General features: G+C 42.2%; 1 protein-coding gene across 5 annotated transcripts in view; it reads left to right on the forward strand.

Annotated features, from left to right (window-relative positions):
* RALGAPA2 (Ral GTPase activating protein catalytic subunit alpha 2) overlaps positions 1–23,895 on the forward strand; it is a 1,907,250-nt gene that overhangs the window by 319,121 nt on the left and 1,564,234 nt on the right. For all 5 annotated transcript variants that reach the window (XM_078649331.1, XM_078649327.1, XM_078649328.1 and 2 more), the window contains exon 3: positions 14,237–14,286. In XM_078649331.1, coding sequence (XP_078505457.1) covers positions 14,237–14,286 — 50 coding nt within the window. The remainder of the gene's footprint in view (positions 1–14,236; positions 14,287–23,895) is intronic.

A 23,895-nucleotide genomic window follows, 5' to 3' on the forward strand; every position in this document is an offset into this window, starting at 1 on the left:
CATGTTGACTATTACCATCTCACCTATGACAGCCTCAGCTATGATGGCTTTGTTTATGATGGTCATCTGTGGCGGCCTCATCTAGGACGGTCGTTTATGGCGGCCTCATCTAGGATGGTCGTTTACGACGACCTCATCTAGGACGGTAGTTTACGACGACCTCATCTAGGACGGTCGTTTACGACGGCCTCATCTACGATGGTCGTTGACGACGGCCTCATCTACGATGGTCGTCTACACCAGTCTTCTACACCTCCTCACCTCTTACTGGCCTCACCTCTGACGGTCTTATTTACGATTGTCGTCCATGGCGGTCATCACTACAGGCTCATCTACAATTGTAATCTACGACAGCCTCATCTACGAATGGCCTAATCAATGCCTCAATTGCCTCATCTACGACGGTCTCATCTACAATGTTCCTTTACAATGGACTCATCTATGACCGTAGTCTACAATGATGGCCTTGTTTGCAAGAACCTTGTCTACGATAACCAAGTCTACAACAACCTAGTCTATGACTGCTTCATCTACGACTACCTAGTCTGTGGCGGCCTCATCTGACAGCATCTTCTACAACAAGCTTGTCTACGAGGAAGTCCTTGTTAACGACAAACATTGTCGACATTAGTCTAGTCGTTTATATCTGCCTCGTTAACTACAAAATTGGTGATAATACAAATGACGATGAAAGCACCATAGTCATTAGCAGGAACAATAGACACATAATCAAGAATAACTTATTGGCAAGAATTAAGCGGACTAATGTGAACATTTCTACCACAGTCAGCAATACATGGTGAGGCAATAAGTGGAGCAATTTCACCACTTCGCTCCGCCGCCAACTTCAGAGCATGGGTCAGGTCCATGTAGCTCTAGTAATAGACCTACAGGGCATGTTACAGGATTACTACAAACAATTCCCAAGACTGCAAGGTCACATCATGCCCGATATGTCAGCATCCTCCGATTCTCTTGCCACTGAAAGAATGATCCCTGTGTTATAATATTATAATATTACCATGCTTCACAGGAACGACCAGTTCACATCTGGTGATGCTAGAGAGAATGACCACAACCTGTGGATTCCGCAAATGATGGTTTTTAATGGTTTCCATACCCTTAGGAAATGAGCGGCCAAACGCTTCCAACTTCCAATAGCAAATAAGCAAATCGGTTTGTTCTCTTTATGATTTTAAATAGAAAAGTTGTGAGACATATTCCAATTGTTGATCTATCTGGTGGAATTCAATCATAGGGAACCCTGTCACTCATAAGCCCACCTAACCAGCAAGGAGATGTTCTCAACTATGCTAGGTGCTACTGTATGGGCTGCCAATTCACTGGCAGTACGGGGCGGGTATAACCACCAGATGTGGTCAGATATTGCCACATACATAGAATTTGTGCCGGAAGACAGAAAAAGCAGAAACAAAAACGATTCTGTAGGGGGAAGGGTGAAACTAACTCATCAGAAAACATAGATCGTGCTACAGATATAGCTTCAATAGTTTTCCCACAACTGGCAGGGCCAGTGGTCCTTAAATGCTAAGGTTGGTTCAAGGTCACAACATTAAGAACCTGAGGTGCAAATATATTTAATATTTTTACCCTACCATGGTGACGCTTTGTTTGACTGGTAAGTCAACGACACCTTGCAAGCAGTCAAGGCTGACTAACACAGCAAGATCTTTTGGCACATTACAATTTCAAAAGAAGAATCCTTTAGAGGGACCCACGAAAAGGACACATATTTTATTTATTTATTTATGCGTTTTTATATAGCGCGAACTTTACCCGAAGGTGTCAGAGCGCTTTACAAAAGGAACAGAACTGATACATGAGAACATTACAGGTGAAAAAATTACAAAAGCAAACGCTAAGTTACATGAGGCAAAAGTGACAATCGTGAGCAAACAAAATACACGAGGTAGCAAACGGTGCATTACAGGAGGAAAAAGTGACATGTGTGCAGGTTACAAAAGCGTACAAAGTACAAATAGAGGTATAATACTGCAGAGATATCAGACTTAGCAACCCTCCTAGTAGCCCTTACCTACAGTGAAAATGTTCTGAGGCTGCTTATCCCACCCTGTGGGAGAAACAATTCCAAACTTTTGTCATCTATGGCAAAAAATAGCATCAGACAAATAAGTCCTGGATCCCATCACATATGGTCAGATGTTAGAGTTCACCCATATTCCGCCCACCTCATCTCCATCTGTTTTGAAATGAAAGCTTCGCCAACCAAAGGTTTCATAGAGAAAGTCCCACATTCTCAGCAATTAACTCTTCTATTCTCGGTTTTTCCTCATAGACATGAAAACAGAGGAGTGGCTATCCATCATAGACCTCTGGGAATTAAATAAGTATATTCAGAAACAATACTTTTACATAGTCACCATCTTCAACACCACATGACAACTCTGAATTTACAGGATTCATACTCCCACATTCCCACCCACACATCATAGTTCTCCCATTTGGCGTCAAATCAGTTTCCTGCACTTTTACCTACTGCCTAGCTCTGTGGCAGCTTTTTACAGGAAGGATGGTCAAGGTATTCCTCCTCCTTCGACAACTGGTTGAAAAAAGCACCAATGACATTTCAAGTCGCCAAGGCCACAGAGGCTTGCCTAAAGATAGTGAGTTATCAAAGATTATCAACTCCTTCATTCAAGAAGCTATTGTTCCTGGGCCGCAACATTAGATACTGTCCAAGACAAAGACTTTCTATCCCAAGACAAGCAACAAAGGCTCTAGGAACTGACTCTGGAACTAAAAAAACAAAAAACTATTGTGTCTGTTAAATAAGCTTCTGGGCATCATGTCCTCAGCGATCAATATGATCCCTCTTGCATGCCTGAAAAGGAGAGCCTTACAGGGACAGCTACAAAACCAATAGATTTAAACAAAATAATTGTTTAAGGGACTGGTGGTCTTCACACAGGTTTGATGTAAGCTCTATCCTAGTGATCCCAGACCTACCACCTGTCTCAGGACCTCACGTCCTTACCTCAAATACTTCACTTAGTAATACCTACAAATGCCTCCCTTGGAGAGCTGGGGCGGTCATCTACAGAACTTGCAAATTCAAGGAAAGTGGTCTCCTCTCCAAAAGAGCATACATATCTCTCGGCTGGAGCTCAATGCCATCTAACTCTGTCTCCTAGATTTCATGCCAATGAAATCCGAGTCTTTGGTGTTAGTTTGCATGGACAGTACCACCAGCATGCAATGAAACAGCCGCCATGAATTCAAGTTTCACAATTCGGTGCTAAATGTGATCCTCTCATTCTGGTCTCATCCTGATAGCCCCCATGTGGCCCACGCAGCATTGGTTCACAGAGCTTCTCCTTGCTATCTCGGTACAAGCACATTCACCTGGCAACATCCCGTAAACGTTTGACGATGAACTAAGGCCAGGTCCTTCATCCTGAAATGACTTCTCTCCTCTTATGCACAGAGCTCCTGAATACAATCAATTCAAAGAACTCAGTGTTCCTCAGGACTGCAGGTGTATTCTCTCAAAGCAAGTTGGAAGCCAAGACATGTAAACCATAATGAAAAGTTTCTGCCTTAGGCACTAGAAATGACAGCCACATCCTCTACTAGCTTAATCTATCAGATAACTGCGCTAGCTCAGTTAAGGTTTGTGCATGCGTCTGTTATGGAACGGCTTGCAGCAGTATCAAGATATAGATGCTCATCATATTTTCTCACTTCGTGCTCTTGCAGAATCATCAAACGTTCATGAAAGACTTACTCAGAGTATTTGTTTTAAGCTCCAATAGAGTGGCACCTGAACATAGTTCTATCTCAACTGATGAAGAGTTCATTCAAACCCATTCACAGAGCACACCTCCTATTTCTCACATGGAAGGTCGCCTTGTTACTAGCGCTCACTCCGACCATGAGGGTAGAGGAGACACAGGCTTTCACAACTCAAGAATTTTCTTGCGCCTCAGCAATTTAGTCCTTCTCAGAACCAATCCAAATATTTATTCCTAAAATTCCTTCTGATTTTTCCTCAATTACTTATAACATTTCGGACTTCCTTCACAAATCCAGCATCACCAGCTGAGAGGTCTATTCATATGCTAGGTGTCAAATCGTATCTAAAATTCTACTTGCATCGCGCTAAACAACTCATGAGAACTGTCCAACTGTTTAACTCAGATGGACACGAGGCCAACAGTTGAACCACTCACGATGGCAACCATCGCTAAATGAATTTCAGCTGCAATCCAGTTCTGCCACTTAAAGGCTGGCAAGCCCATCACAGGGCAAACCAGGGTGCACTCAACTTGTGCAGTTTCAACCTCAACTACTTTGCCTCTGGAGATGTTGTGCTGTGACTTGGAATGTGCATATAATCCATGTAGCATTATTACCTGAATTGGACACATAGCAGTGATGAAGCAGTAGGACAGATTTTACTACACCACTTATATCAAGAAGGGGGACCTCTTTTGGTTCCATATGTTTTCATATGTATTTATGCAAATTTTAATATATGATTATGTATCTTAAATTGCATATGTATGTTATGTATATATTTTCTGTCCACCATCCGCTATTTGTACTAATACTATAAGATATACAAATACTAACTGCTTGCTATTCTGATTCAAGCATATGAATCTATGAAAGATCCAATACTGGAGAAGAAAATAAGTTACTTACCTGTAACTGCAAATATCCAGTATTGGTATCTTTGATAGATTCACATGCGACCCACCCTCCTCACCAGAGAGGCTCCCCTTATAGCTCAGGATTATGTATTCCCACTTTTTCTTGAAAATCTGAGGGACTCAGCCTTTGTTGAGTGTTCTAGAGGGTACTGTTGTTTGTTTGGTCCTTTTTTTAAAGGGTCATATATAGGCTATTAAACAGACTTTTTCATCGCCTTTATAGCCTATGGGATACCTAATTCTTTATTTTGGTACTGTGAGACTCCCACTTCGACGACGGGAAATTATTCAAGCATGCAAATCTATGAAAGCTACCAGTACTGGAGTAAGGCAGTTACAGGTAAGTAAGTTATTTTCTTATCTTTCGACAAACATGTTTCTCCTGTGATGCAGTTACTACGTGCCATAAGGTCCGAGTTAAAGGACGTTGCTTCAAAGACTTTGCCAACGCTAAAGGCTGGGCCCAGGAGTAACATTGATTTTGGAAAAGGGGGGTGGTGATGGACAGAGTTTCTGAATGATGCAGAATACTCTTACCAAGTCAAGAGATCATGGTTTTAATCCATCACCGTTTTTTAGCTCACTGCACCATCCCAGCTCAGAACCTGGCTATATGCAAATTAGTCTGTTCCTGTCCCAGTGCATGATGGGAACAGGGCAAACCAAACTACCAACCCAATTCTTATACTGGGAAGGAAACAAGCTCCCGGGGACCGGTTTCTGGCATCACAGCCTTCTTCGGCCCGGTTTGCTTGAATCCTGATGGTGCAATGAGCAAGGGACTCACGTCTGAGTATACCCTCCCACACATAGTGTGGATAAAACCGATTTTGGAAAAGGGGGGTGGTGATGGACAGAGTTTCTGAATGATGCAGAATACTCTTACCAAGTCAAGAGATCATGGTTTTAATCCATCACCGTTTTTTAGCTCACTGCACCATCCCAGCTCAGAACCTGGCTATATGCAAATTAGTCTGTTCCTGTCCCAGTGCATGATGGGAACAGGGCAAACCAAACTACCAAGCCAATTCTTATACTGGGAAGGAAACAAGCTCCCGGGGACCGGTTTCTGGCATCACAGCCTTCTTCGGCCCGGTTTGCTTGAATCCTGATGGTGCAATGAGCAAGGGACTCACGTCTGAGTATACCCTCCCACACATAGTGTGGATAAAACCGATTTTGGAAAAGGGGGGTGGTGATGGACAGAGTTTCTGAATGATGCAGAATACTCTTACCAAGTCAAGAGATCATGGTTTTAATCCATCACCGTTTTTTAGCTCACTGCACCATCCCAGCTCAGAACCTGGCTATATGCAAATTAGTCTGTTCCTGTCCCAGTGCATGATGGGAACAGGGCAAACCAAACTACCAAGCCAATTCTTATACTGGGAAGGAAACAAGCTCCCGGGGACCGGTTTCTGGCATCACAGCCTTCTTCGGCCCGGTTTGCTTGAATCCTGATGGTGCAATGAGCAAGGGACTCACGTCTGAGTATACCCTCCCACACATAGTGTGGATAAAACCGATTTTGGAAAAGGGGGGTGGTGATGGACAGAGTTTCTGAATGATGCAGAATACTCTTACCAAGTCAAGAGATCATGGTTTTAATCCATCACCGTTTTTTAGCTCACTGCACCATCCCAGCTCAGAACCTGCCTATATGCAAATTAGTCTGTTCCTGTCCCAGTGCATGATGGGAACAGGGCAAACCAAACTACCAAGCCAATTCTTATACTGGGAAGGAAACAAGCTCCCGGGGACCGGTTTCTGGCATCACAGCCTTCTTCGGCCCGGTTTGCTTGAATCCTGATGGTGCAATGAGCAAGGGACTCACGTCTGAGTATACCCTCCCACACATAGTGTGGATAAAACCGATTTTGGAAAAGGGGGGTGGTGATGGACAGAGTTTCTGAATGATGCAGAATACTCTTACCAAGTCAAGAGATCATGGTTTTAATCCATCACCGTTTTTTAGCTCACTGCACCATCCCAGCTCAGAACCTGGCTATATGCAAATTAGTCTGTTCCTGTCCCAGTGCATGATGGGAACAGGGCAAACCAAACTACCAAGCCAATTCTTATACTGGGAAGGAAACAAGCTCCCGGGGACCGGTTTCTGGCATCACAGCCTTCTTCGGCCCGGTTTGCTTGAATCCTGATGGTGCAATGAGCAAGGGACTCACGTCTGAGTATACCCTCCCACACATAGGGGCCGATTAGGATGGCGGACGGACTTGCGTCCGTCCGCCACTCCTGAGTTGGAGGGACCGTCCGCATGGGCAGCGGCGGTCCCTCCATAGCAATTAGGATGTGACCGCCACCCTGGCGGTCACATCCTGTATGTTTTACATTGCGGCGGATGCTGCTTGAAGCAGCATCCGCCGCAATGCAAAAAACGAAAGGTGTGCATTTGCATGCACAAAGCGGCAGGCACCGCGCGGTGCCTGCCGCTTCGTGCACGCAAGGGCAGGGGGGTACCATAGGTACCCCCCATGTGCACCCCCCACGCAACCTTCACCCAGGGGGCCCGCAACGGGCCCCCAAAGTGACTGTCCGTATGCTTTTCCACGGCGGAAAAGCCGCCGCGGAAAAGCATGACTCACCCTGCATCCTAATATGGCTGGCGGTGTCTGATAGACACCGCCAGCCATGTTATTGCTTTTCCGCCGTGGTCGCCTTCCGACCGCGGCGGAAAAGCGGCGGACGGATTGGGAGACCCACCAGCCATCCTGATTTGGCGGTGGGTCTTTCAGGCCTCCTCGGCGGATTTCCCGCATACTCCGGGCCGGCGGAAGCCACCGCCGGCCCGGAGTATGCGGGAAATCCGCCATCCTAATGACCCCCATAGTGTGGATAAAACCGATTTTGGAAAAGGGGGGTGGTGATGGACAGAGTTTCTGAATGATGCAGAATACTCTTACCAAGTCAAGAGATCATGGTTTTAATCCATCACCGTTTTTTAGCTCACTGCACCATCCCAGCTCAGAACCTGGCTATATGCAAATTAGTCTGTTCCTGTCCCAGTGCATGATGGGAACAGGGCAAACCAAACTACCAAGCCAATTCTTATACTGGGAAGGAAACAAGCTCCCGGGGACCGGTTTCTGGCATCACAGCCTTCTTCGGCCCGGTTTGCTTGAATCCTGATGGTGCAATGAGCAAGGGACTCACGTCTGAGTATACCCTCCCACACATAGTGTGGATAAAACCGATTTTGGAAAAGGGGGGTGGTGATGGACCATTACAATCACCCAGGCTGCAGTCTTGCTTCTAAATACTAAATTCTTTAAAAATTGATGAGCTAACAAATTAACAGGGAGAGCCCTGCATAGGATGAGCCATGGAACTGGCAAGTAACTCATGGAGCAAAATATGCAAAGTTGCTTCACAATTCAAAAAAGTGTATTTTGTTAAAATGCAGAAATGTTTAACCATAGTATTTCAGATTAAATCATTGCATTTTTTTTAAATAATCTTTTTATTGAGTTTGTATTGATTCATTGACAGGCATGTACAACAAAATTATAGCTTTAATTTAGTGTGTGATTAAAAACATTCATGCCCACCCCTACACTGTTTAGTTTAGTTTAGTTTAAAGGGGTTTATAAAGCGCCTGGTGACGCCTCACGGCGTGTCCCCGCGCTGTGGAGAGAGCGTTTTGTGAGGAGAGAGAGGAGTGTACTTATGATGTAAATAGCGCTGTCTTCAGACTCTTTCTGAAAGAGGCCTCGTTGGTCTCCAGTCTAATGTCCGTCGGAAGGAGGTTCCAGTGCTTGGCTGCAAGCGAGCGGAAGGATCTACCTCCCATTCTGACTTTTTTGGTGCGGGGTGTGCTGAGCAGGCCCATTTCTTTAGATCTAAGGGATCTGTTTGGTACATACAGGGATGCCAGATCCGACATATAGGCCAGCGCTTTTTGATGGATTATCTTATGGCACCATAGTAGAGCTTTGAAAACAATCCTTTTGCTAATAGGCAACCAATGCAGGGAAGCCAGAGAGGGTCTCGAGGGAGCTCTACGAGGAAGCCTCAGCACCAGGCGTGCTGCAGAATTTTGTAAAACCTGTAGTCTCTTAATGTTTTTAGCAGAGGTGCCTAGGAGCAGCACATTCCCGTAATCGATCCGGGACGTGATCAGTGCCTGGGTCATGGTGCGTCTAGAGGTCAGAGGCAGCAAGTCAAGGGTGCGGTTAAGCGTTTTCATTACACCGAAGCATTTGCCTACCGTTTTCTTGATGTGGCTATCAAAAGACAGTTTGTTGTCTAACCAGATGCCTAGGTTTTTTGCTTCCTGGTTGGGAGTAGGCAAAGGACCCAGACAGTTGGGCCACCATTCTTTAGTCCATTTTGCCTCATTGCCCCCAATTATGATAACCTCCGTTTTAGTGCCATTTAATTTTAGACAGTGTTCTGTCATCCAAGTGGCAAGCTTACTCATGCAAGCATTGAAGTTATCTGCTTCCAGAGAAGGGGCTTGTGACAGCGAAATTAGAAGTTGTGTGTCGTCGGCGTAAGAGACAAGCTCTACGCCGAACGATTGTACCACTTCCGCCAGGGGGGCCATGTACAAATTGAACAGGGTGGGACTCAGGGCAGAACCCTGAGGCACCCCCTGTTCTAGCATCACACTGTCAGAGAAAAAAGTCCCTCTTTGGACTTGAAAGCTCCTGTTGATCAGAAAGGCCTTCAGCCATCCCAGTGCCTTGTTAATGACACCCGCTCTGTTTAGACACTGTAGCAGGATGGAATGTGCTACAGTGTCAAACGCGGCACTGAGATCCAGCATGATGAGGGCCATGGTCTTTCCCTCATCCGCTCCTGCCCGGAGGGTCTCGGTGGCCCTCTGGAGAGCTGTCTCCGTGGAGAAGTTGGATCTGAAACCCGATTGAGATCTATGAAAAGCATTGTTGGATTCTAGATGGCCTATGAGTTGGGCATTAGCAATTTTCTCGGCTAGCTTTGCAAGGTAAGGTAGCAAAGATATTGGGCGAAGATTTTCCAATATGTCTTGGTTCATGTTCGGCTTCTTTTTTATTGGTAGTACTCAGCCTGTTTCCATTCCATAGGCAAGCGAGCCGTGGAGAAGGAGACTTGAAGCAGGTGTCTAAAATGAGGTTCCAGTGCGGGGAAGGCTTCAGCTAGAATTTTAGGGGGTGCCGGGTCCCGAGGAGATCCTGATTTAATGTTCTTGCACATTTTAGCCAATGTTTCATGGGGAGGTACGACAAATGAGCCTAGGCACTCCGGAGAGCCTTTGAGATTTGTATTTTCAGTAAATTCAGTCGCCGACTTTATATTAGTGGAGAAGCAGGCATAGATGTTAGCGATCTTTCCTGAGAAGTATTGGGCAATTGTATTACAAGTTTCCACAGAATCATTGTGTGAGGAGGGATTTGCATTCACTAAGGATAATTCTTTATATATTAGGTAGAGTTCCTTAGAGGAGTTTTCTGCTTCCATGATGCGGGTGTGGTAATGGGCTGCCTTAGACAGGCGTATCGCTTTGTTGTATTCTCTTTGCGCTGTTTTGTACTGGGCTTTGATTTCTGGGCAGAATTTTTGGCGCCATGCTCTTTCAAGCTTTTTACTGGCCGTTTTCATGGTTTGTAGTTCTTGACTAAACCAGGGAGCAGCTTTTTTAGTTCTCCTTGCGTTAGTGGTGGAGCGCATTGGGGCAGTGATGTCAAGGGCCTTGGTGACAAAATTATGTATGTACTTGTTAGCAGTCTCGCAATCATCCCCTTTAGGAGGGCCTTCATTCTGGACAATTTTAGTGAAGGCTTCTATTGAGAAATTCTTCCACTTCCTGCGTTTATAGCGTAAAGATTGTTGACTATACTGTTCGGTTCTGTCTAGTAGAATTGTTATGGGGATGATGTGATGATCTGACCAAGGTATAGGTTGAGGAGCTGCGGTATGAACTCCCTTCCAGTTGCCAAAGACCGGATCTAATAAGTGTCCTAATTGATGTGACGGTTCCTTATTTTTTAATTCAAGCTGAACTGAGGTTAGCTCAGCTTGAATATCAGTCGCATCGGTGTCTGAGGGGTCTTCAAAATGTGCATTGAGATCTCCTAGCACTAATAAGCGGGATTTCCTTATTGCTAGGTGGGTAATGGCTTCCATAAGGGTGGCAGTGAAGTCAAATAGCCTGCCTGGGGGTCGATATATCAGGATGCCCGATATAGAGTGATTGGGACCGGTGTTAATTGTGAAAGATCCAGCTTCACTGTGGTCAACCCAGATAGGAGACATGGTGCAACTTAGAGGGTCTTTCGTTGCGATGGCAATGCCACCACCTCTGCCTTCTTTCCTATCTAGTCTGGAGAGGGCGTACCCGGGGGGAAGAGCCTGAATGACATCCGGATCTGAATGGTCATCCAGCCACGTTTCCGTCAGGAATAAGATATTGAGGTTCTGGTCCTCAAGTAAATGAAAGATTTCTGTGCGGTGCTTACGTAAGGATCTGCAGTTAAGCAGGGCTGCTTTGATGGTATGACCCGTGTGGATGTCAGGGACATGAATGATAGGAGCAAATGTACATAAGGGGCACTTATGTATCGATAGGGCATGCATAGAGTGTTTGCAGCCTGCTAGCGTGTTAGGTTGGAGGGCAAGCAGATCCTGTGTGGCATACCTGATAACTGACAACAATGCTATTAATAAATCAAGCCAATTGTCATGAGCACCCTAGATTCTAGAACCTAGATTACTATTTTACATGGAGCAACATTATTGTCGATTAGATCAGACAGAGGAGAAAGGCTTGCTTACAATCCCACAACTTGGTCAAGTGGGGAAACCGGAATTGAGCCCATTAGTTTTGCTTTCATGTTGTGTAATTCTGCCACCAGATGGGCATCGCTTTATTTCTCCTGTTTTGCATCAAAGATGAATGCTTCATCCTTAATTCTTGGTGCATGAGGTTAGAGCGTGAGTGGGATACAAGAAGCCAAATGCAAATCATTTGCCATGTGTAGCACCATTTATGTGGCCTAGATTTTTATTATACATTAACCCCTTCGACGCTCATGACGAGCTGGGCTCGTCATGAGGTAGCCTCCTCGCACGCTCATGACGAGCCCAGCTCGTCATGTAAAGTGCGGTTTTAAAAAACTCAGCACAGGAGCAGAATTCCGCTAGCGCGCATGCGGTTAAGCAAGATAACAGTCCACTAAATTAAACTTGAGAGAGATTTACATAGGATCACATAATATGGTCAAGTGTGGAAGCTGGGATTGATCCTAGGTTTTCTGCTTTCAAGTTGTTCAATTCAGCCACTTGGTGGATATCTCTTTATTTCTCTTGTCTAACATCAAAGGTTAATGCTTTCTCTTTAATCCATGGCATTTGAGGTTGGAGTGTGGGCCGTAGGCAGAAGCAACATGCAAGTCAGTTGTCATGTGGACCCTAATTATTGCCTAGATTCTTATCATACATGAACCAACATTATGTCAATTAAATCACTCAAAACAGTTATATGCCTACCACAATGCTGAGCCCCAAATGCTTTCTTAGGGCCCCATTGGTGAATGCCAGGGTTGACATTACACTTTTCTTTCACTACCATATGCTTACTTTGACTTTATCTTTCAAGTATTTTCCATACACTTTTCTGTCTTCATCATTGTTTTCCTATCTCTCATTCTCCTTTCTTCCCGTTCTGTCTTTCTCTTCTGTTCTGGGTTAAGGTTGTGTGGGTGAAATATGAGCCCCAATCTCCTAAAATGAGTGCAGATGCCCACCACACACACATTAAATGGTGGGCACAGCTGGATAAGCATACCTCAGATAGAGAGTGCAGGCATCTAAAGGATCACATCTACATGGTAGTGTATCATACATGGAATAATACTCCTAGTGGAGTGGGTTGGCAGCGGAGTTATTTCATTCAGCTCTTGGGTAAAGGAAGTTTTACACTGACAAAAGCAAACATTACAATAAGATTATTAAAGTGTGAGGCTTCTGCCTAAATCAAGGGTGTTGGGATATGTGCTTCCTGTCCTTTGGCTTCACAGTCCACTTACTATTCTCTGCAAGCATGCTGGATAGTTTCCAAACATGGCATGGGTGGCACTCCCTTCGTGTTCCAAGCCTTTGCCACAAGTTTGTCTGACACAAATTTCAGCACTGTTTTCTGCAGTTACTAGGGTCTCTCTCCAATCAGTGTACCTACCTCATAACTTTAGATGTTCCTAATTCAACTCTGTGCTTTTAATTAAATCGATGTTACACAATGGTAAAGGTTTGAGGTGGCATCACTATGATTCAAATATATCTTCGTGCTACACAAAAGGGTCTGCAGTAGTAGATTTTTAATTCAAACAGCCAAATGAACAGTTAACCACTCTGTTTAATGTTTTGCTTTGTATATTTAAGCATTATAAGTATTCAAAAATTCCTCCAATGTTTTATATTTTTTCTTTACTGATGTCGACCACTTGACTCTTGGAATGCAGGAATGTTCTTTATGTATTCTTTTGCTACCTGTTTTGAGGACATTGTAAGGTGTAGGGTTAAAGCTGAAGGAGTCGCGCCCATAGAGCAGGCACAGGCAATTTATGTATGCTCTGCAAGTGCTGCCTGCCATGTACCTAAGGACCCTGGCTACACTTATGGCATACTTGGCTAACTTGGTTTGCCCCCCCAACATATTTTTGTAGGACTTTTGCCCTGACCAGATTGATAGACTTAAAATAAGAGGTAATGTCTCTGTTAATGTAACATTTGTCCATTTGCTCGATAAAGATAAAATAAGTGTGTTTAAAATGGTTTACATAAAGCACAGTTTCCTTTTGGAACACTAGTTGGTGTGCAACTACCCTGTCGTTCTGATCCAGCGATCAAGATGTTCTTAATGCGCTGCAGTTTGAACTAGCAACCGCTAAAAACGAAGTTTAAAGGGCCAGCCTAGTGTTGTTCCTCCAACTTCTTAAAGTGCGTCAACAAGATGGCAAATCTCAATACATTAGAAAAGCCATTGTAGCTGAATGGTTTGACATTTTCTGAAATGGTGCTTCCCGTGAGTAAGGTATTATAAATGTTAATATTTCTCAATACTTATTTGCTATCATGCATTCCAGTTATAGGGGCCACAGTAAGCATTAAGGGAAATAGATGCAGAGAAATCAGGCTGGAAGCAATTCGATTTGGAGTGTGACCTCGCTGAAGAAAGCCAGGGGCATCATGACTAATAGGAAGGAGACTTTGTAACACTTCTACTGCACTATATTTTGCTTTTCTTATAATACCACTATGCATTCATACTTGGATGGTTCTGTCAAAGTACTGCACATCGCATACACCTGTGAAATTATACAGAGGACCCGGGACTCATGCCTGGAGGGAAATGGAAATAAATATGTGGCTGTCAGATTGTTTTTAGAACTATGTTAGAATGGCATTCTAAAGATCACATCCACTCACCTACTGTTATTGTTACCTTCCTTCTAAATTTCATTGCATTTTATTAAAGTTTTGCAATTCAGAAATCCTTCGTATCTGTATTCTAGATATTTAAAAAGTATGTTTGTGTATTTCAGGGAATAAATCACAAAGGGAGGAGCTGGACTCCATTCTCTTTCTTTTTGAAGTAAGTAACATTTATTTGTGATTATATGCCTACCTACGAATAGGAACTTAAATGGTTAAATGGTATACCAGCAAAAACACAAAAGCTCCTTGACAATGTTTACCTTCTGAAAATGGGAGTGTTGCATTATGTATTTGAGAAGTTGTTTTTGGAAGCCAGGCATTTTGGTATCCGAGCTGCGTACATGAATGTAAAAAAAATAATAATAAAAATGTGTGATGTATGTGTATGTATACATATGTATGTGTATATATATATATATATATATATGTGTGTGTATATGTATATATACATATATATATATACATATATATATATATATATATATATATATATATATATATATATATATACATACATATATATATATATATATATATATATATATATATATATATATATATATATATACACTAAATAAATCTTCAGCACAAAGAAACTGGAGTCCGTTTCTCTTTTTTGCAAGTTCCTGAGGACCAGGGTGCTGCAAAGCTGGAAAATCGACACAGACATATATATATATATAGTGTGTTTTTAATTTGTCATTTTTAATTAAATTGGATTAAAAATAGGGAAGTATGAGACAGTCACAGCTCATTTAAGGTAGAACAGGCAGCATATTTGTATAAATGACACATTTGCTGACAGTCTTAAAATCCTGGAGTCTCTTAGTTCAAGGTTTTTGTGTGGGGGGCGGGCAATAGCATTTCATGTAAATGTATTCTTTTTTTTTTTTGCTTATCAGCCCAGTGACCTGTCTTTATCCCTTCTCCAATTTTGTATATTTTTTTAAACGACTTACATTTTTCCAACAACAAAGTTTTCATGGAGACATCCTTACTCTTTGGTATTTGTGAAAAGTATGAAATATTAAGAAAATCAAGTATGTTATGTTATTGTTCCATCATCAAGCTGGCCTTACAGTAATTGGGTGCACAAATAGTTGGATTTGCTTTATCAGCGTTATTCGGCACTGAATAACAAACCTGAGATCTTTCATTTCCTCCTTTTTAAACATATTTTTTAAAGTTTTAACTCTGTAAACATTAAAGCATACTTTAACAGTGTAAACAGTGAACATGATCATTCTGAAACCAATGGTAAAACATTTGGATCAAGGCCCTGTCTGCACGTAACTCATAACAGTAAAATGCTAATAGCTGTGAGACTGCAAATTCTCAGTGTCTAGTGTCCTTGTACCCAGTGTTTACCATCTCGGTGGTCTTGGGGGTCCACACATGGATGAGTCTAACTAAAACTCAGTCAGTTTTGCAGTTATAGTAGACATCGTCCTCTCCTGGAGTGACTGTGCATCATTACTTTAACTAGAATGTTTCATGCATCCCAATCTATGTTGGGTCTCTTATTTATACTGTTTCTCTGTGACATATGTACAACTTTATGATCTATGTGCATTTTCCTGTGTTTCGTGTTAGTCTGTCATGAACCAGTCTTCTAATGTCATGAATGGTGTCTCACACCCGGTCACTTGGGTTCCTCCTCCCCGGTTCCTCCTCCCCGATTTGAGACGTTTTCTTCTGCATTGCATTATCTGCGGTGCGGTGTCTGATTTCGATTGCATGACTGTTTGGCTCTTGATCAGTAATACTGCCAAGTCTGCAAAGTTATCTAGGTCTGGGTCATGTATCGTAAACACATCTTTGGTGATATGATGGTCACTTTACTGGTTAAGCGAACTATCTTCTGAACACTTACTGTAGTGTGCGGTCACAGTTCCATAATTTGTGCTTCATATCAGCATTGCCTGTATGCCTTCTGGAGTACTGATCTAGAACCTCGGGGGAAAATGTTGTCGTTTTTGGGGGCTTGACTCTGTATGATGCTGTATCTTAAGTTGGATCAATTTGAAAATAGCATTTCTGGAAACCACTTTAGGGGTACTCTATAAGCACCCTATAACCCGATGCTATCCCACGTCTGTTAGGTCATCATCCCAGATCTGCTGTCCAAACCTCCCTTGTTGCTTGTAAGGTCACCCTTGTCGTGTGCCAAGGTAAGTAGAGCTGGGATAATTATCAGTACTTTGTGTGACTTAGGTTTCTCCTTCCCTTCTGTCTGTATCTATTTGGACTGACCGTGCTGCCATATGCCAAAATATAACCTCCCAGTTCAGGGCACAACTCATGTAGTGTGTGAAATGTACGTAGGGATCCTCATCAAAGAGATGGTCAGTACCCTTGCTTCTTCACCCATAGTTTTATCTACTCTGTCAATTTGGTGAACTCCAGCAAACCCACAGCAGGAAATCAGGCACATATGCCATTCTCATGGACGTTTTCTACAGTGTTGTGCTGTGTTCAGCAGTACCAGCAGATGCTGGCCTCTTAGACTTGTCAAGAGTATGTATGTTATTATTCAAGCCCCGTCAATCACCTTTTGAATTTGTTGTACCTCCGTGTCCCATTAGTAGGCAAGCCATGTCTCCAACCGCTAAAGTTGTTCTCAGACTTCTCTCCATGCTTGGCAGTTGCAGTTTGTTGAGGGAGACTCTGTGCACGGTCAGCCCCACCCATCCCAATATTATGTGTGTTAATGTGATATTCACATGAGTAAACTGTTGTTCCATTAGACCAAGTGAGATTACGCTAAGTAGGTCTAAACACCACCATTTTTCTGATAATTATTAAGCCCACAATTCTCAGGAGGCTGCTGATGGCATGGGGATGTGTGAAGAGTGTTTTGATGTGCTGGGAGTAGTCTATGGTGGATGCCTGAATCGTGTGACGGTATCTTCTGTGCCTTTGGCTTCAGAGCTGATTTTTTGACAAACCGAAACCTTAACTAGCATTTAGTTTGTGAACACATTTTTCAGGTGGTAATAGTAGGTACATTGGCTTGCTTGTTTTTTTAGGATTTCCTTTTTTCACTTTTCTTAGGATGTTTACACTCCGTGTGGAGACATCAGGTCACCGGACCTCATCATTTACTTCAGTTGGTGGACTCTTATTCTGCCTGCTTTTGTATGTATGTATATATGTTGTGTTTAGGGTGCCGAAGGGATCTTCCATACGTCATGTCTGCATGCTTACTGCAATATTGCTTTTTAGCTGTCCCGCTTTTTATGTGTTTTCTGTGGCTCTTATTCCGATCTCCTCACCCATATCATGTCTGGATTAGGCCTTCAGAAGTCTGATTGATTAGCAGGGCCTTCATGATAGAATTTGACTTGATGTGGGCCTCTTCTTTGTTGTCACATGTTTTCCTGGGGTAGTTACATGCTGGAATTATGTTTTGTAAGTAGTCTAAAATGTCACCTTTGTGTGCTTGCTTTTAAAGAAGTATAGGTGCCGAAAGTGGTTTTATTATTTATATAAATGAACTAAGCACCCACTTGTCTCTGTCTACTAGGGATGTGTCGAAAATCAATAACACACTCATTCTGGCATTATTATACGCGACGAGGCAGTTTTTCATGGCTAGGACACCCCCTGCCCTCGCATTCTGGTAGAATCTTTTTCTCTTTCATGTTTTTAGACATGGTAACCATCAATGGGAAGTCTCAAATAATGTCCTACGGACCAGGAAGAAGAATTCTGTCGTCCTTAAAGCTCTGTACGGATTTTTGTTATTTGGCACTGTTTGCCCCTACATCAAAATCTTAATTTTTTACTGTGTCCCCACAGCGACTTATGGAGCAGGGGTTTGGGGGATAACATAATGCCTCCCCGATCCAGGTGGAGGAAAACAGAATTCTAAGGCGGTTACTTAATCTTTTGCCACCTAGCCCTACTTTGTTTTACACTCCGAACTTAACCTAGGATATGTCTCTGACAGGATTAATTTAGCTCGTCTTTTGCTCTGGGTAAGCATCTGGTCAAATACTGAAGCGAGCTTCAACAGAGATGTTACTTTAGATTGTATCAGCCTGGACAAATTGGCCTTTTCATCCCCTGGTTGGAATATGTTGGAAAGTGCTTCACTGACATTGGCCTCCCTGAGATGTTTACTGGGGCAGGTAGAGTCTCGTCCTGCAGATTTCAGTTGGTTCTTCAAACTGGAGAATGGTTTTAAATTAGCACCCTGTGCGCAGCCACTTAATCATACTTGCCACAGGAGGCGTGGCGTTCTATCTAATCATAGAGTTCCCTGTTTTGTAGATTTAGTATAGGTACTGTGTGGCGCCTGTTGGTCTTTTCTGATGGGGCGAATGTTTGGGACAGTAACTTAACTCCATGCCCCTGCGACGGTACAACTAAGCAGTTTTTGTCGCACTTTATTTTTCTGCAAATGTTATCATTGCTCCTTTCATCTCTGTCTTAATCACACTCTGAAATCACTTGCTTTTATAAAGTTTAGGGAGACTTTTAAGCACCTTCATGTGGGTAGCCCCGACATCTATTCATTGTTTGCTACTGTATTAAAATGTCTATAGGAAATCGATGGAGGGTTAATTTTTAATGGATGTTGTGATTTACTTTTCCAAGTTCTCCAATTCGTTTTAAGACAAAAAATGTTTGCCACAACTTTTCTATAGCAATTTATTCTGAACTGATGCTACTATTCTTAACAAATATGTATCAATTTATTCTGAACTGATGTTACTATTCTTAACAAATATGTATTGGTGTTTTAAATTGTGATTTGTGTTTGTATGATTTTTATTCAAAAATCGAATAAAGACTTTAATTATTTTTTTAACATGACAGGAATTTCTTATTTTAATGCATTTGTAAAAATGCAAGTTCATGCATCGCTTCAAACATTTAATGCTGCTTTATCTGAGTTCATAGACATCAGTGTGCCTGTGTGCATACATGATCTAAAGATAAAACGTATGTTCTACCCCTCAATGGCGTATGCAGCTAGTCTATCCTCCACACTGGACTCCTATGGCAGCCACCACGCATTCTGTACCTCAGAATCTAGAGATCTCAGCCAGATACAACGAATGGACAACAGATTCCAAAGTGAGAGACCTATTACTAAATTAACAGCTACATTTAGAACATTGTGTGATAAAATTGAAACTATAAACATGATAATTCCCCCCATTATAAACCCATTGGTGTGTCTAGTTCCGATTAGACTGTTTCAAGACCTTGTTAAACCTGTAGACATGAATTAGGTAGTGAAGATTAGTGCACAGCCTGAGATTCGGTCGTTTTTCAATAATTCGCTTCTTTAGTTTTAAAGTCCCGGGTGCCGCCTGGGTAACGTCTCCTGTCCTGGACGCCTATGTTATACTCCAAAAGAAGTGCTTCTAATGATCATTAGTTGCATCCCCTAGGTGCACACCTGTATCTCCTAGATGTTTAATCAAGGATTTCTTTCACAAAAAAGTGTTACGCTGTTTCTTGAATTTGATTAAATTCTCTTTATTCCTCCCGGGTGAGTAGTGCGCTATACAAGTGCTATGATTGATTGATTGATTGATTGATTGTCATCATTATTTTTGAGAAATTGTTTTCATTTCATGTTGTTATGTTCGTGTCATTGTTTGCAAATGACAACATGGCTTTATCCAATGCATTTCGTGCATTGTATGCCCTTCATCAGGGAGCATGTGCTATATAAATAAATAACAAAAAATGTATTCACTAATACAGTAAGCGTCTATCATGGTCAACTTATAGAGTGTAAAGTTCACTCCATGCGTGTTGAACATGCTACCAGTGCTCAAATTGTAGTGCTCAGTGTTCTAATAGTGAGTGCTAGTGTACTATTGTGAACAAAGTAAAAAACGGGCAGTGTGAGAAAAAAAAAACGGGCGAGGGACTTGCATGTCTGTATAGTAGCGTATTGGCGCTCAAGTATCAAGTATTCCACGAAAAGCTAAAGGAAAAATCGGGTCAAAATAACATGAAGGTGATGGTAATGTCACGAATATTAAATGGATCTCCAAGGATCGCGTGATAACTTACAGTTTATGGAGACGCGCAGCGACTTCCCCTTCGTTCGACTCGGCTACTGTGGTGCGCTTAGTTCCGTGTGTATGTTTTGTTTTCTTCCGGATACTTAACCAAGAAGCAATTCAATTGGTGAATGTGCCGGTTATGTGACCACGAAAATAGAACCATGGAAATGAATGAGAGACTCGCAAGTCTTGAGTCTGTTAAAATATGAAGAAGTTTAAATGCTATATGTTATATGAATGAATAGGTTGACAAGTGTCATGTATTTGAAAGAATGTGTCACATGTGAAAAATGAACATAATTCAAAAACACAAGATTAGAAGCACTTCTTTTGTAGTATAACATAGGCGTGCAGGACAGGAGACGTCACCCAGGCGGCACCCGGGACTTTAAAACTAAAAAAGCGAATTATTGAAAAACGACCGAGTTTAAGGCTGTGCACTAATCTTCAATACCTAATTCATTGTCTGATTCTTCTTGTCAAGAAGACAAGTGGCACGCCAAATCATTTGCACTATTGAACACATTCCCACGACAAAATGCAATACGAGGAAATCTCAAAGTACTGAAGCAAGAGCAGACACCTTTGCATTCAGTGAGAATGAAGCTTCTAGAATATATTCCTTAATACATGACGAAATAGGCCAGGCATCGACCAACAGAACAAAGGAACAAAATGTAAAACAATTATTATATTTGTCGAAAAGACATGTTAACCAAAAACTACATGCCAGTACGTTGATTAAGTATCACCACAGAGTACAACACATCCCAAGGGGACTACGGATTGCGCTTAAACCCTCCCTATGCAAAAATTTAAAGGTACGCCATCTTAAACAAATGCTCGTTAGATCGGATTCTACTTGTTATAGAGGAACTCTCAGGTATTCTAAGTGAGTTGACAAAGGAAATGGATGACATCTCGGAAGAACTTTCTAAGATGATGACCACAGAAGAATTAGCTAAGATACTAGAAGATGTCAACAAACAAATTATAAAACACACACAAGAAATAAATGACAGAAAAATAGGAAAATTTAAACGAGATACTCTCGACTATAAACTGGGACAGGTTTGCACATGGGCAGATGTGTATGCCCAAAGGAGAAGAAATCCCCCCTATTCTCAGTACACTGACACGTCATCGTAAGGAAGTGATGTTTCCAATAAACCACCTTCAACCAAGCAACAACCACCCAAGTAACCACAAGAAACCGTGAGAGAAGGGACACCAACAACCTCCACAGATACAACATCTACAGATGTGCCTTTTTTAGAACAAGGCCACGAGCCAACAGACGACCCAGGAGGGGAAAAAGAGTTACCAAACACCAGAAGTGTGACAGGAAAACCAAAGAGAGAAACAATGAAAACCAATTAGTCATCAACATCTCGGACTACACTCTATCTGATCAGGAACTCACACTACTACAAAAAAGGGACATCTTTAGTCCCTACCACACACACCAACACACTTGAACTGGAGATCAGTTGATTCAAGTTGATGTGAAAATTAAGACTGCGTCATTTCTTTGACAACATCACTCCCAAGTCAACAACTCAGACACAAGATGAACTGAGGGGTCTTAGACTGAAAAGTACATTTCAAGCGCCCATGAGCCATAAAACCTTAGGGGCCGATGTAGGAGCTAAAATACCGGTCGGTAACGGCCGAATTCGGCCGTTACCGACCGGTATTTGGGTTTTCAGATGTAGGGGCATATATTTTACAGAATCGGTAAATTTACCGATTCGGTAAATTTACCGATTCTGTAAAATACCGAACGGTATTTTTACCGATTCGGTATATCCAAATGTAGGTGGCACTCCTGAGAGTGCCACAGGCCTTACAGATTCGGTATTTTACCACCCAATCCAATTGGGTGGTAAAATACCGAATCCAGGTGTGCATGCACATGTGTGCATGCACACCTAGCCATGTGACCGACAGACATGCCCTTAGGGCATGTCTGTGTGCCACATGGCTCACATGCCCGTCTTTGGGGTGCTAGAGGGTGTCAAAGTGACACCCCCTGCACCCTTGCTAAAATCGGTATTTACCGATTCTGTAATTACAGAATCGGTATTTCCCATTGATTCCTATGGGCTTCAAAGCCCATAGGAATCAATGGGAAATACCGATTCTGTAATTACAGAATCGGTAAATACCGAATCTTAACGATTCGGTATTTACAGAATCTGTAATACCTACATCTCCCCCCTTCATATTTACGGACTCTTAAATACCGAATCGGTAAAATTCGGTATTTAAGAGTCGGTAAATATGAATTACCTACATCTGGCCCTAGATCTTTTTGAAGACCTTGTGAAACAGGATTTAATTAAATTAAAATGCCAAAAATCTACCAAAAAGAACATCACCAACAAAGATCTGAGTGTATTAAAAAAATTGGCGAACAATGAACGCATCATCTGCGTCAAATCCGATAAAGGAGGAGGCCTGGTGATTATGAACACCGATATGTATGAGAAGAAGGTTTGTGAACACATATCAGATCTCACGACATATGCACCATTGGAGTACAATCCCACCAATGAATATATGAAGACACTTACAGATCATCACCAAAGCCAAAGAAAATGGCATCATTCAAGAGAGAACCAAGAATTTTCTCATCAAACAAAATCCCAAGAGTCCCATCTTCTATATGATGCCTAAAGTACACAAAAACTTGAATGACCCACCTTTACGACCCATTGTCTCGACAAGAGGGAGTTTACATGAACCTATTGGCCAGTTCATAGATAAGTATCCACAACCCACGGTTAGAAAGATGTCAACCTACATCAAAGATACGACTGATTTTTTGATAAGACTGAGCATGATAGAAGTCAAACAAGATGAACAATTAATTTTGTATACAGCTGATGTGAAATCATTATACACCTCTATTCCGCATGGCTCAGGTTTGGAAGCCATTGAACAAGCAATACTTCACACAGATCTTGACTTACCTATGCAGACCTTCCTGATGGAGTTGATGGTTTTCACCTTATACCAGAGTTACTTCAAATACGACAACAAATGGTACCAGCAACTCGTGGGCACCTCCATGGGAAATTGCGCAGCCCCTGTGTCTGCGAACATTTTTATAAAGGTTTATGAGGAAACTAACATTTTGAACAACCCACATTGGACGCCCTACTTGAGGATGTTAGTGAGGTACATAGATGATATTTTCATAATTTGGACCAACACTAAAGAGAAACTGGAAGAAGCATTAATCAATCTCAACACAACAGATGAGAGAATCCTGCTCATATGGGAGATTTCTAACAAAATCATCACTTTTTTAGATGTCCAAATTACCCTATCCACTAAAGGCATTGAGCCGATATCTACCGCAAGAGTACTGACAAGAATAATACTTTACACTATAACAGCTTCCACCAACCAGCGCTCAAACAACATTTGCCCCTCTCTCAAATGATGAGAGTTAAAAGAATCACATCTGATCCCAATCAGGCATCCAAAAGAATTGAAGAGATGGGTTAAAGATTTACCAAAAGAGGTTATCCCGATGTAGTAGTTTCTACAGCCAAAGAAAAAGTCAATAAGATGGAACGTAATGAATGACTGAAGGCCCGAAAAAGAACTGATGAAGCAAGAACAGCCATCGTATCAAAATATTCCACTTCCAGCGTTAATTTCCAAAGGATCATCAAAAGACACTGGAGGATTTTGAAAGCCGAACCTGACTTCAACGCCATCTT

Source organism: Lissotriton helveticus, chromosome 6, assembly GCF_964261635.1.
Source record: "Lissotriton helveticus chromosome 6, aLisHel1.1, whole genome shotgun sequence".
Classification (NCBI taxonomy): Eukaryota; Metazoa; Chordata; class Amphibia; order Caudata; family Salamandridae; genus Lissotriton; species Lissotriton helveticus.